Source organism: Barbus barbus (genome assembly GCF_936440315.1).
Source record: "Barbus barbus genome assembly, chromosome: 50".
NCBI lineage: Eukaryota > Metazoa > Chordata > Actinopteri > Cypriniformes > Cyprinidae > Barbus > Barbus barbus.
Genome location: NC_136728.1, coordinates 13,811,446 through 13,827,219, shown reverse-complemented (window position 1 = coordinate 13,827,219; position 15,774 = coordinate 13,811,446). Strand labels below are relative to the sequence as shown.

General features: G+C 36.8%; 1 protein-coding gene across 1 annotated transcript in view; it reads right to left on the bottom strand.

Annotated features, from left to right (window-relative positions):
- Positions 1–15,774, bottom strand: part of LOC306868252 (neuron navigator 2-like) — a 69,061-nt gene that overhangs the window by 39,260 nt on the left and 14,027 nt on the right. The window contains exons 9-11 of the mRNA XM_079414339.1: positions 14,509–14,620; positions 12,495–12,836; positions 8,058–8,180 (exon numbers count right to left, since the gene is read on the bottom strand). Of these exons, the coding sequence (XP_079270465.1) occupies positions 8,058–8,180; positions 12,495–12,836; positions 14,509–14,620 (577 nt within the window). The remainder of the gene's footprint in view (positions 1–8,057; positions 8,181–12,494; positions 12,837–14,508; positions 14,621–15,774) is intronic.

The following is a 15,774-nucleotide window of genomic DNA, read 5'->3' as shown; positions in this document are numbered from 1 at the left end:
GCCAGTCATGTGTTTTATGTATAGACTGCGGTAAAGGAAGTAGCTGTTTCCTCAGATGTCAGATAAGAGTTCTTTCTTTCTTGTGTCCCATCCACTTAACTGTTTGGAGAGCGGTTCGCTCTGCTGTGATTGCAAAGCCCCCCTCAGAGCCCATGTTCACCCGTCCTAAATCACAGAAGAAGCGGTTCTCTCTTCATATCGCTTTCTCCATCAATACCAGACGTGTCAAGGGCAAATGGATGGATGTTCTTTTGCATCCTTTATTCACACTGAAACAACAAATAAACCCATTTATTTACTCTTTTCAAAACATTTGTTTTGTATTGTCCCAAAAGATTATGTTTCCAAATGTCTTGCCTCAACACGACAATAAAAAAAGAATTGCACGGGTGGCGGCTTAAGCAGCTTAAAAGTGAAGAATGCTTCACATGCTGTCATTGAGTCTGTCCTGAGGGCTTAAGGTGAAAGAACCAGACTTGCACTCATTGCAGTTTTGGCTATGGATGGGGTTAATGACTTAAGTGTAACAGATGACAATAGGCAGAGGTTGTGTCTCCCTTTGTGCTGGAATTCTGCTGGTAGACTTAAATGACTGTCTGGGTTTCATTCACTCATGTTACCAACTTGCCAATAATAGCCCAGCAGGGGCAAATGACAATTTGCAAATGTAAATGTGAAATATTATAAAATTAGACCTGACATTAAAAACGTGTTGACATGCAGTTACAGTGGTGTGAAAAAGTGTTGGCCCCCTTCCTGATTTTTAATTTTTTTGCATGTTTGTCACACTTTAATGTTTCAGATCATCAAACAAATTTAAATATTAATCAAAGATAAAACAAGTAAACACAACATGCAGTTTTTAAATGAAGGGTTTTTTTTATGAAGGGGAAACAAAATCCAAACCCATATGGCCCTGTGTGAAAAAGTGTTTGTTTAACTTTTTGGAAGGTGTGTGTCCCATTACATCTGGCGTAAAAGTAACAGCATTTCAGAAAAAGAACATCATACCAACAGTAAAATATGGTGGTGGTAGTGTGATGGTCTGGGGCTGTTTTGCTGCTTCAGGACCTGGATGACTTGCTGTGATAAATGAAACCATGAATTCAGCTGTCTACCAAAAAATCCTGAAGGACAATGTCCGCCCATCTGTTCGTGACCTCAAGCTGAAGCGAACTTGGGTTCTGCAGCAGGACAATGATCCAAAACACACCAGCAAATCCACCTCTGAATGGCTGAGGAAAAATAAAATGAAGACTTTGGAGTGGCCTAGTCAAAGTCCTGACCTGAATCCTATTGAGATGCCGTGGCATGACCTTAAAAAGGCGGTTCATGATCGAAAACCCTCCACTGTGGCTGAATTACAACAATTCTGCCAAGATGAGTGGGCCAAAATTACTCCAGAGCGCTGTAACCGACTCATTGCAAGTTATCGCAAACGCTTGATTGCAGTTGTTGCTGCTAAGGGTGGCCTAACCAGTTATTAGGTTTAGGGGGCAAGCACCTTTTCACACAGGGCCATGTGGGTTTGGATTTTGTTTTCCCTTCATAATAAAAAATTTCATTCAAAAACTTGTGTTACTTGTGTTATCTTTGATTAATATTTACATTTGTTTGATGATCTGAAACATTAAAGTGTGACAAACATGCAAAAAAATAAAAAAATCAGGAAGGGGGCAAACACTTTTTCACACCACTGTAAATGATGTCGCTAGAACATTAACCCTATCTATTTTCTAAATGGATATTATAGATTTTAATGGGTTATAAACAATTAATCTGTGCATGTTCCATTTTTAAAAATGTTTGACCTCGTAATGTTTAGTCAAAAATACTTGATCCTCCGGTGAAAAGGATTGACTTCTTGTGATGTACACAGATCTTCTCCAATCATTCAGTCCAATTAACCCTAGCTTCCCAAAGCTCACCACAATCCATCTCTAATTTTAAGTGCAACGCATGTCGCAAAATCCAGTCCAATAAACCAATAATCTGTTAGACTTGGATGTACATCACAATATGGAAGAAAAAATCTGTTGCTACTTCTGTTTTATTGCAACTTTTAGATGTTATTTATTTTGATTTGACCCAAAGTAAATAAATAAATACAAATAAAAACTATAGAAAAAAATTAAACATTAAAATAATATCATAAAACCAAATAACATTTAAAAATGCTAAATAAAAATTGAGAATGAGGCAAATAAAACAAATAAAAACAAAAATACAAACAAAACAGAAAACAAAAACCCTTCAAAACAAAAATAAAAAGCCATAACAAAAACAAAACTCTGCAAAACAAAATAAGTCACAACAAAAACAAAACCCTGCAAAAAATAAACTCACAACAAAAACAAAAAATAAAATTCAAATCTGATATAACAGCTAGATAAAAGCAAATGTAAATAGTTAACACTTGATCAGAAATGTTCAAGACCAGCCAAAACAAACTGTAGATTTAGTTACTCGACACACAACTATAAATGCACAGCCACAAATACAAAAACAATTCAGCAGTCATCCTCAAAAGCACACTTACTTCACTGCCTAAGCCTTAGACCAGTCTGTCATGTCAAAAGTGTTCAGTCTCGCCCTCTCATCATCCATTTATATCTGCACTGTACAGTTACAGCTGATCACAGGGACACGTATCAGATCCCTGAGAACCAGACACACCAGCTCTATCAAAGATCCTAATCAGTCTCAGCCATAACACTACCGCCACTGTGCCCCTACTGCTGAGTCTGCGTGTGTGGCGAGGGGCCGGGGGTGCGAAAGAAGTGTGAAAGTGGAGAGAGATTTTTTTCAGCCCTCCCATGCACTTAATGACTGTACCTGCTGGGCTATCATGAACAATAATGCTTGTTGGCAAAAAGGCAAGTTGCCAGCTCATCTCTCCTTTTCTGTCTTTCTCCTGGTGGAGAGCACATTTGTGTAGGCTGAGGGTCTTATAATCCTACAGACTTCCGGTCACATAGGGAGAAATATGAATTTATCAACAGCCAAACAACACTGGCGGGAACTGACACAAAAAAAAATTGCTTTCTAAAGAAATATTAGCACAAGACAACTATTTTGACACCTAAAAACAATGAGAGGAAAAGAAAAGGAGCACATTCAATCGCATGTAAAACGCCTAGGTTGCAATGCAAGTCATAAATCAAACCTTGCTTAAAGGGGACATATCATTTTCAGTGCTCTTATGTAAGACATACTCACACGCAAATCTCCCTCCTCAGTACATCTTAGCTACAAAAAGCTCATTCAGAAACCATAATGCTATTGTCTAGGCTATTGTCTGTGATGTACTGAATATTCGCAATATATATTTGCAATGACTTTAATTTGCAATATACTGAATAGGATACATTTCAGACAATTTTTTTAATTCTGCAAAATTACTTTCTGTGAATCAGTTCAAACTGTTATTGTCTTTACTCAAAAAAAGTGTTTGTGTGCCATTTTTCATATTTTAAAATGTTTTTGTAAAAATATTTACAGGTAAAAACTTCAGTTCATTATACTTTTTTTAAATATATTCCTCCTCATATTTAATATTCAGCAACTTAGCCCACCCTGACAAATTAAAGTATAAAGTATGGTGGAAGACAGAGGTTAGACAATCATAACATAGAGGTTATTTACATACAGAAGTCTTTGAGGTACAGTAATGTAAACTGATCTGACTGAATGCCTCACACCAAAGGCATTCATATGCATTGAAATGAAGGACCGAAATGCACTGATCCACATATGTGAGAGTGCAATATGGCACATTTCCTCTGTGTGTGGGTGTGGATTTGACCAGGTCTCTGCTTTCAGTCCAGACTTGGTCCCTAAACCCCTTTCTTCAGGGCGAGACGCCCCGATCACATTTCAGAGCCGTGTTTGAACTGCCTCAGCCAAATTACACAGTCAAACACAATGTAGCAGTCACCACAGACCTGAAAAACGGACATCCCTCCACCGGCAGGAAACTACACGAGGATTATTCAGACACCACATACTTGAGACGACTGTCATTTTTGAGGGAGTGTCTGCTTTTTCTATGCAAAAGTATATAAAAAGCAAAAAACTGCAAAAACCGTTTGACATGAACATTATGTAGCAGATGAATAAATAGACTCCAGAAGGTATCAGTTATGTGGAAAAAAGCTAAATAATGACAGTTAAATTTATACTATTCATTTTTTAAATAAATTAAAAATAAAACACAAAAAAATTAAATCAGTCATCTTAAAAGCAAATTTTGGCATAAGTGAATTTTCTAATGTACAGAACTAATTTTTTTTATTAATTTTGAGATTTGCTAAAGATTAAATTTTCAGAGTTTAAGCCAATTTTAAGTGAGTATTAGATGATGGTAGAAGGTAAAAGGTAATCTAAATGTAAAAATAAGGGTATTGATGATTAAATATCCATTATTGACCAATACATTGAATTACTAAACAAAAAATAAAATTAAATAAAATTATAAAAATTAAAAATAAATATTTTTATAATTAAAATGACTAAATACTTTTATTTTAATGAAATAAAAATAAATAACATTTTTAAATAAATATTTTTTATTTATAAAAACATTAATAACCGATATGGACAAATATTATCCAATCAAAACAAGACAAACCTTGATGCTTCATCTGAGACATCAGCTGAAATGAATAACCAGAGAGTTTGGCTTGTGATCTGATCACACAAGTCTTGACCGAATTCACAGTACAGCGCAAATGAATCAAAATAATCTTCTACAGCATCCACACCATCCAACTCCAAAACCAACATGGCTCCCTGCTCTCAGAAGGATGCATCCCTAAAGTTCGCACCACCTCATCTTTTTTCACCGACCCGGACTTTGTTTTGGCAGATCTGATGACAAAGCAAGTCAAAATAACGTGAGTGAAAACACCTAACTCTTTTTTACACCAGCTGCTGTTGGAGAAAGAATCCACTAAATTATACATGACATCAAGCATTTCCAGTAAGAAATAAGACAGAAAAGGAATTCCCATTGGATTCTTGCCATTCCTGCCCCGCAGCTACATTTCACGAGGTCTTAGATCATCCCTCCTTCACCTGTATCAATCTGGGCACTAAGACGATATCTTGACAGGCACTGGGCACAGAATCCTGCAAAAACACCTGGCTGGGCTCAAGAAAATGACCTTATTTGGAGAACAGTGGATCTTACAGGGCTTGTCTGTAGGTCATCTGTCTGACTTTCCTTATTTTATGCCAACATTTTGATTGACTGCCATTTTATCTGTGAGATGTTCTGCACTGACTTCATCAAGGGCAGGGCAAGTTCAGTCATGAAGAGTCAGACCTTTAATTACAGACTAAGTCTAGTCCACTTTGCAGGACAGGACTGTCAGAGCTCAGTTTTGAAAGCAACATTTGTAGGCATAGTTCACCCAAAAATGACCCTCACACTCATGTAGTTTCAAACAACTTTTTATGCCACCTTGGTTACGGAAGTATCTTTCCCAATCATTTTTCCTATAGGGTTTTTAAGTTTTTAAGTCTTGGAAAGTGGAAAGCCATTAACCAAATCAACCCGCTACGAGGTGAACTACAACATTACAAACTTTGATTTGAATCAAAAAATTAAAAAATCTGGGAAACATATACATACATAATGTACAAAACAGTGCACTTAAAGGGATATTTCATTCAAAAATGAAAATTACCCCACCCTCACCTCAAGTCATCCTAGGTGTATATGACTTTCTTCTTTCAGACGAATACAATCAGAGTTATATTAAAAAAAATTGATGGCTCTTCCAAGAGGCTTATATGTGTGTTCCAGTTTGCAGAAGCTAGAGATTATGGTTTATAAAGTTTTAAATATGGATATTTTTCTAACACAAACGCATTGATTCACTTCAGAAGGCTTTATTAAAGGCAGGGTAAGCTATTTCTGGAAGCCAATGTTGATATTTGAAATCACCAAAACAAGCACGCCCCTACCCCAAAAGGGTCTCGCCCCTATTTTGATAGCCCCGCCCCACATATATGTAGCCTACGCAACCCAGGCAACGATTAGTTCTGTGAAACATAAGCAGGTTTTCCACCGAAATTACCTGGAACAATATGTCCCAGGAACTTTTTTCCCCCAGACCTGTTGCTGTCTGCATTTCCATCATGGTCTAAACTACCGAGAAGAATAGGCAAATAGTCTGAGGACTTAACGTTAGGTCTGCGCGCGTTTCTCAATACCAAGTACGCAAATTTTGGACTTGCATCCTCGGTATTCGGACTTCACGAGTTAGTACTTGATAACCCCAACTCAGTTTTCTAAAACGTTTTTGAAAAATTACATACCCTGCCTTTAACACCCAGAGCTGTGTGGAGTAACTTTTTATGATGTATGGATGCAGTTTTTGGGCTTCAAAATCTCAGAACCTATTCACGGCCATTATAAAGCTTGGAAGAGCCAGGCCATTTTTTTTATATAACAATGTATTCGTCTGAAAGAAGAAAGTCATATACACCTAGGATGGCTTGAGGGTGAGTAAATTATGGGGTAATTTTTATTTTTGGGTTAACTACAAATCACTTGAAGCATTGCAAATGGCAATTAAAATTAAAAAGGATAAATATAAAACTAATGTTTTATATATATTGAATATTTATATATATTGTATTGAAATGTTACTTTTTTGAAGCAAGTTCGTTAAATGCTGTCCTTCAGCTAAAAAATCCTGACAGCAACAGTAAACTGCAAGAATGTTCCGAACATGCCTCCCATCTAATGTAGCTTAAATAATTAAATAATTTTCTCACACACATACATCTGCTGATCTCTCAAAACGTCTGTTTTCCGTCTTTTAGTTTTAAAACAGACCGATTCGCGGCACAGCGTTATTACAGTGTAAACTGATGGACATACAGAATCATACCTGAAACAGAAAACTAATAAATTCAGTAATATTCCCTCCTCACTTCGGAAACTGCAGTCTTTCACACAGACACGTGCTGCACACACATAACACATCTCCACGTGAGAAGCGTTTATTTAGACGGGTGAAGGGCAAAATTAAATTAAAGATGAAAGATGGAACATAACGCCAGCAGGGATCACTCATACTTCATTAAATAAATAGCAAACAGTTAATTCTGCCGAAATACATAATACATTAAACAGTTTTGATGCTATTGATTGTTTATGTTGCTAAGGATGTTGCTCAGTGATACACAGAACGGTTGGGTGAAGCGGTCATAGCCGTGCTGTATCGTGAATAAAACACTGCTGCTGACCAATCAGAATCGAGGAATGGTACTAACCATTTATAAAGATAGATAGATAGATAGATAGATAGATAGATAGATAGATAGATAGATAGATAGATAGATAGATAGATAGATAGATAGATAGATAGATAGATAGATAGATAGATAGATAGATAGATAGAAATATTAAACAGTTTGAAAGTGCTGGAAGTCTTAATTATGTCATTTGCAGTGCTTCATTGAAACTGCTTCTTTTGTCTCAATTCTCTGATTGGTTGAGGTTCTCTGAAGAATCATGGGAAATGTAGATTTGTTTTCTACCTCTACATTTTTCATTTCCTTTTTCAAGCTGACATTTCAGACAACTTTCTATTCTTAACGAATGAGTCACAGCTCATCAGAGATTTTTAATCATAAATATGTCGACCGCTGTCAATTCAGAGTGTGTTTAGTAAAAACACAGACGGCTTTACATGTTCACACAGAGTGTTGTTGAGTTTGAGTAGACACAGCGCAAGCGGCGAGGGATGTGGGACGTTAAACAGCCGCAGGGACAGCAGGACGGCACAAAGGAACACCGAACGTGAGAACACATGCATAAAGAACTGAATGTATGTCTAAACTGATCCATTAGCTCTTGCCTCTGGCACTGATGAAGACAATGACCACTCTCTTCCTTTGTGAGGAAACAAAAGCAACTCTGTTGCCCATCTGAAATGCTCAGGTTTGACTACCAAGCAGTCTGTGGCGATCAACAGCATCAGAAAAAGAGTCTACAGGGTGAGTTAGTGCAGGTAACGCAAAGGTTAAAGATTAAGTCCTACCTATCAGTATCTTCTTGACTCTTGGGATTAAAGTGGTGAACGGTCTCTCTCACGCTGTTCATTCCATCTGAGACCCGGTTAAACCTTCTGGAGTACAGGTTGAGACCTCCGTCCGTCATGTATCTGCAGACACAAACACACATTCAGCACACAAGATACAAATCGTAGGTCTAATTCAGAGTCTTTATCTGTAAATGAAGCATAAACAGGCTGTCTTGTGAAACGCTACAGTTAAATATGTTGCGAGACGCATTAACAAAAGCAAATATTTTACATTATGTTGCCGCCATCTGATGATCTATGGTCTATACTTGTCCGGCTCCTTTGACGGCATGTTGTGTCTGCACATTCACATTCATAACAAATGAATTCAATAAACTACAAACAGAGTAAAGAACGTTTGTCAATGTCTCAAGAAATCAGCCCACAGGAAAAAAAAACTGTTTTTCTACCAAAGTAGAGAAGTGTGATAATTTTAGATATTGCCGTGGACTGCACAGTTTTTTTTTTATTTACATACAATATATTACATAAAATATAGTATATTCCACATATAAATATATATGAATAGAAATTAAAAACAAATAGATGTATGTAATATTTTATGTTTTAGTACTTTTAGCCCCCCAAATATATTGTTTTTGTTTGCTTCATAACAATTCAAATACTCAAAGCCAAGATATATCATTAAACATGTTTAAATGTAGCATTGTTTACACCTGCATCGTTAAACTTAATCAATAGGAAACTACAAGCTAGTTTCAATGAACCTCAATTCAAAAACCACTAAACCAAAGCAGCTATAAACTAGACCAAGTGCCCTCTTTTAATTTAAGACCAACAATACCTTAACCAGCATGCAAGTCAAAATATTCACTCACCTCACCAAAGGTCACAAGCTAGGTCTGCGACCATCAAGAAAGTCTGGCTGGTTTCACATGACCGTGTCTGTTGACTCTTAAGGTGTGCGTTTATGTATTTGTGATCTTACTGTAAGTGCTTATCCGTGTTCTTAATATCCCTAAGGACACATTATACTGAGAAGTAAGGAGAGAGAGAAAATATGAGCGATTGTGGGTTGGACTGCTGGCAGGAGTGGACAGGTGAGCTGTGTGGGACAGTGTGTCTTAACCTGAGGCACTAGGTGGATGGGTGTTTACTTCGTTAAACCGTTTAAGTGGATGTTCTAAACAGGTTCTCAAAAAAAAGAGTCATTTGCCCTCTGAGGACAAGCAATATGAACCAAACACTTAAAACTACTGCAGGCGGAGAGCAGTGCTGATAACAGGCTGATCCAATTACAGATAAGCTTAATGTTTCAGGTTAATATGATTTTTACCATATAACAGATGCATCTCTTGCACAACAGAACTACAACACAATAATACTGAATAACATCTTGTTGCACTGTTAAAAAAATATATGAAAATAAAAAAGCCTGAAATTTCAGGTTGCCTGAAATCTCCTGGAAAATGTTTATAATAATAATAATAATAATATTAATAATTTATTTTTATTTATAATAATTTTAATTAACATAATCATTTTAATTTTAACTTATAATAATTATTTAATATAACAATTTTACTTCTTGTGGTACAAAAGGCATGATGAATTATGAACAAATTCACTAATTACAATCATTACTAATATTATATAATTAAATGGTATTCTTCATGCATTTTTCTCTGTAAAGAGGTGAATGTCTTTCAACAATGTTTCATTGAAAGTAAATTCAGTGTACAGGTAAAAATAATATCGATTTTGAACAAATTATGTGGTAGTTTTTAAATTATTTCACAATATTTATTATTAGAATTAACAAAAAAATTACATGTATATATGCGTGTGTGTATATATACGTTTTCATATAGTAACATTGACACTTTTTTATATCAGATTCCTAAGCATTTTCCCAGTATCAGCTTTGTTGATTGTAATGGGAGTGAGTTAGTTTTGGTTGTTAAGTTTGCAGATGGTGACGAGACTCTGCGGATGGTGAGATTCTGAAGACGTCTTAACAGACACGTATACTTTTGCTTAATCTCTCATTTCCTGCTGTGAAGCAATCAGGTGACAGCGTTTCATCACCCGGAGCGGCTGACTAACCTGCTGGGCAGGTGGAAAATTTCCAAACAGGATACGCCACACTTAATGATTTAAGTAATTCACTTCAGATAATTAAACAGTACATGAATCATCAGGTGCGATTCAGAGCAGAAAAATCAGAAGTCAGTAAATATGATTTTCACAATCCTGTGTTTGCTTAATCATAATTTTCGAAACACCTATCAAAGGTTTAGCAACTAGTAGCGCAAAGATATTCAATTGGTCTATTTTGTTTATTGTAAATCTATAATAAAACTGTAAATGTGTTTAGTAGATTTATGTGACGATTTAGCATACTAATTAAACTGAATGATTAAAATGTATTTTCTTTTAGCATATGTCCTCTGTAACCTTTGGCAACTTTCTTGTCACGGTACATGAATTTACGGTAAATAAACAATACCATGGTATGCATCAGAGCATCACCATCTGATACCATCACTGAACTATATAGTACCAGCATTGTACTTTTTGTAGAGGTTATCTATGATTGTGAATAGTGTCTGAGTTTTAATGTTATGACTGGACAATATTTCCTGTTCTTTAGTTCCCTGACAGGTGTGTTACTGAGAACAACGGCTTCTGTTTAACATTGGTTACTGAGCAACAAAACTTGTTAACATCGGTTCAACCAGTTAAACACTCTGCTCCAATGAGGTTATTCATTTGTCCTGACCTGGTAACCCACTGCAATCAACATCAGTCTGTCAAGAACATCAGTCTGTTGGTTGACATACAATGTAAAAAATAAATAAAAAATAAAACCGATGCTTGATGGATATAAACAAAACTCTCCCTACATAATCTCCCACAAAATATTGTTAAATGCTTTTTATGTTGTCTATATCTGATTATACAAGCATGTAACTAAAATGATACTAAGATAAGCTAGTAAAACGACACTAATCCAAACCAAGGCATCAGGTTTTCGAAACAGATTTTGCTGTAAGTACCCAATGTTGACTGCGCTTCAAAATCCATCCATATATGGTCTCAGTAATTGGGCTTAAAAGCTTTCCAACTATGATCAAATGTCTCGCAAAGATTTTCTTGTGGTGACAGAATCACTCTACTGGAATTCAGCACTGAGCAGAAGGAATATGAGAATCCAATAAAAGGTGTCTGTTTGATTCCTGTTTGAACAGGACTAGGGAAAGACTATGCACGATTCTGTGTGTACATTAATACATATGCTGTGTTTGTGCATTTAGTCGCATTTCCAAATTTGGATGTAACCTCATATCTCTTCCACAGGGTCAAAAGGTTGCAGATTTTTCCATGAAAGTCAGCTAACTGCAAGTCTGCGAGGTAAATTCAAGTACTCTTTCTCTTCGTGCCACAAATATTCATACATTCACCCTCTCTCAGGATTTAACCATGTATATTTCCCATGACCCCTGACTCCCGTCTTCTTACCACAGGCTATATGTTGCGTTTTCATGTCCTACTGACAGACAGCCAAATGAACAGCTGATAACAGACATATGAACAAAATTAATGCTAACATGAATGAGCTATTGGGGCTTTTAAAATATTGTTGTACAGTAGTGATACCCTAATGTACACATTTATGTCAGTAGCTGCTTAAAGCAACATACAGAAGCAGACGAGCTTGGGTTGTGATTGGATGGTCCAAAACAAGGCCAAGAGTTCATCCACACATACTGTAATTTGCATGTTGCCACAAACCACACCAGTACACTTTGAGCATGCAGGCAAAACTGGCAGAGCTCCTGTTGAACAACACAATGAAAGAGTGATGGGAATAAAGAAAGCTGGATCGGAGTTACATGATTACATGCTAAAAAGCTGTGGCTAGCCACTCATGGGACCCAGTAGGAATTCAGCGCAGGGCGCTTCGAGTCACTTTGCTACACACACACACATTAATACTGCATCTTCTGATATATAGTGCTAAATGGACATTATAACTGGTTAAAAATGTCAATTATACATCTTTCTAACTGTCATCAAGATTAAGAAAGCCTAAACAATGTTTTCACTTCTTGTGAATTGTTATACTGAACATGAAAGCTACAGTATTTTTGCCAATATGACTGTCTTCTTAACCAAAGAATGGTTAAAAAATAAAAAAAAATGGTTATAATAACATTTGTGAGTTGTTTGGAAGTAACTCATTTAAAATAAAGTAGTAAAAAGGACTAGCAAAAGAGCGCCACCCAGAGGTAGATGTAGAGAGATGCATTCTTACCTGTATTTTACCTGCATCATTTCTTACAGTAATTATACATATATATATATATAATTATATATATATAATTTATCAATGTTTGAAAATTTGCAAACACACCATCAAACCACACTCACCCACTAGTGACAGTATCCATCTTCATGCTCTTGCCTAGGACGTCTCCATCACTCATGTACCCCGCTGTTTCCATGGCGATGCCCTCCATCTCCTCCACCTTCTCTGAAAGTTCAAGGACTCCGTTGTGCGTGCAGGTCTGTTGCCTGTGTGTGTGCCGCCCACAGCCACTGCCATGCTGTACGAATGCGTTTCCTGAAGAGGGGGCATCACCAGCTTGAAGGCGAGGGCTGGATGAGCCCAGTCGCCATGGCAATGCAGAAGCAGGGCGGGAACTGAGGGCAAGCAAAGCCCTCCCATTGATCTCAGTAGTTATGGTGCTGTCAAAGGTGGTCTCAAGAGTGCTGGCAGGTGATAGTCAGACAGGAAAGACATAAGAAGTTAATGATGATGATTTTTAAGTTTAAGGATTTCATTTCATTTAATATTTTTTTATATATTTATAGTTAACAACAATGACACTGCCTGCAAGGGGCATACCTGACACCATATTTCAGCATTGACATTCTGCAAAATAACTCCTCCAGTCTTTCACCAAAGAACATAAAACCATAAGAGTTTGGAATGACATAAGATGAGTAAATTACTTTTTAATTTTTGAGTGTACTATCCCTTTAAGAAAACAGAGGATTTATCTTAAAGCAAGCAAAAAGTAAAAGCATCACTGAGTTTCTGGCAAAATTCGGCATCCTGTACAAGCAAGCTTTTTATCCAGTATTAGCAGGCAGTAGGTGGCCCCCGGCCGATTTCACGCCCAGCTTTTTTTTTTACCCTGGAAGGCCAAGACATGCATCAAACTGATCACAGCAAAGACAAAAACCCGGCACCCCCCAAATCAGCTCCTAATGCCAATCAAACTGTCTTCCTCAAAGCCATTTAGAGTTTAACCGTTCTCAAACCCCCAGAGATAAAAGGGTTCACACACCCGGGAACAATAGGGTGCTTTCTGAACTGTGCTGTGATCTCTGTGCCCAGTCATAATTAATGTCATGTTGTACTTCAACCCTACTGAACTGAAGTCATTTAGAGTCTGACCATGAACTAGAAAAAGTGCAGTGAGAAGCTGCTACCACTAGGGACTCCTTTGGAGCTGATTACCAGTAAAAAAATATATATATTTAATCTCGTCCCTATTTCCATTGAAAAAACAAAAATGGAAGTTACAAAGTGGCACTTACATTAAGGCCAATTTTTGAATGATTTAAAAGCAGAAATATGAAGCTTATAATTTTATAAAAGCACTTCGTTTAAAACTTGTGCATTATTTGAGTTGTAAAGCTTTTAAAACTAATATTAACCTCCCGGAACCACGTGGAGCACTTTTTATGTTGGATGGATGCACTTTTTTGGGCTTCAAAATCTTGACCCCCCCCATTCACTGCTATTATAAACCTTGGAAGAGCAGGATAGTTTTTAATATAAGTCTGATTGTATTTGTATGACAATCAGAGTTATATTAAAAAAGAAAATCATATACATGGCTTGAGGGTGGCTTGAGGGTGAGTAAATTATATTAGGTGGTAATTTTCATTTTTGGGTGAACTATCCCTTTAAGATACGTAATATTTTAGATGAGTAAAACTAAAGGCTGGAATACACTACACGACTTTTAAAATCTGAACAGATTTCCAAAACACTAGGCATCATACACTTACCGACTTTGTAAATAGTGACAAAGGAAAACTGGACATCATACACTACCGGACTTTAAAGTTGTTCCGATCACGACAAACTCACGCAGAAACGTGCGCCTTGTTGCTAGAAGACGTATGACAAATGAAAACAATATGTGTTCTAAAATCGAGTCTGTGACCATCATACACTACGCGATTTTCTGTGGAATCTGTCAGCTGTAATCTGCAGACTGGCTCTGACTTCCCTCAACTAGCCTCAACTTGTTCATACTGTAAAGTCGGGGGGAAAAATTGTGTATTCCAGGCTTAACTTTGACCACTTTCGGCAAGCAGAAACACACAAAATATACAAGCAAAAATAAAACCATCCCAATGTTCTTACCTGTGACTGAAATGAGCCGTGCCCCGCAGACTGGACATGGTTTCTTCCAGGTTTTGCCTCAGATCAGCGATGTTTTTCACAGTACGTAGCCTCTTGGTTTCAGAGTCCTCACCTGAGGAAACCAGACTCATCACCATCACCACATTCTGCAAACAGCTGCTACCATAACTCTAAGGCATGTCCGAACACACATATTCACACACCTAAAATGCTTCAAAAATGCAGCCAAAACCCTGAGAATCATGGGATAATGTAAATGAAGCAACTCCAAACTCTGTATTAGTATCACAGCTCTAACTCTGCCTCTTTTGCTTGTGAAGTTAAATCTCCTAGCATTCTGTAATAGAGCTTTTTGTTTTCTTGCACCAGTGTTAACGAATGTAACGTTAACCAACCGCTTCTTAAAAATAAACACACAGTGTATGCCATAGGTGAGTGGGGATTTGGCCACTCAGATTAACGGCTGTTTACTGATCATGAGGGGTCCACAAGGGGCTCAGGAGGTACAGAGCAGACTCACACACATTCGCACATGATGTAAAACGTGTAAAAGAATGAGTGCCGTGGTAAAGTACATTCCTGCAGGCTGTAAAAACCACAAACAACCTCTTTCAGAACTGCTCACTTAAGCTAATGCTAAATCTTTGTTCACTAGGCACTACTTGAGTAAAAACAGACTAGCTTCCTCTCAAGCTGCTTAAAATATAAACTGTTTTATTCAAAAACAGCATTTAGGATTGATATCGGCTTTATTTGGATGGGATGAAAGTTCATAACACAACTCAAGTAGGCATTTTCAACACAAGGGGCGCTAACAGGCATTAGCATAAAGGTCTATATTCTGTCTTTTAAACTAACTGCTGTCATGCTAAGTGTTATTATCATCATTTTGGTTTAGTTAAGGTTGAAGTGCTAAAATAAATCAAATTAAAACTTTAAATCTACATAGACTAATAAAAATTCCAAAAACAACAAAATTACTCAAACTTTAAAGTTAACACAGAAAATATAAAAATAAATCTAATTAAAAAAAACATCAACAAAAACTATAACAGTATATCAGTTATCCTAAAATATCACTGTTAATAATAAAGTCAGAGAAGAACAGATTCACTGAAGCTGTAGCCTGGCAGTTAACGCACATGCCAATAATTTCCAAAAGGGGGACAACAGCACCTTTTAGCAAAAACATCATCTTCCACAGTCATTTTTCTCCTTTAAGCCAACAATTTCAGATTTCAGCTAAGAAAAAAAGACAAGACTTTG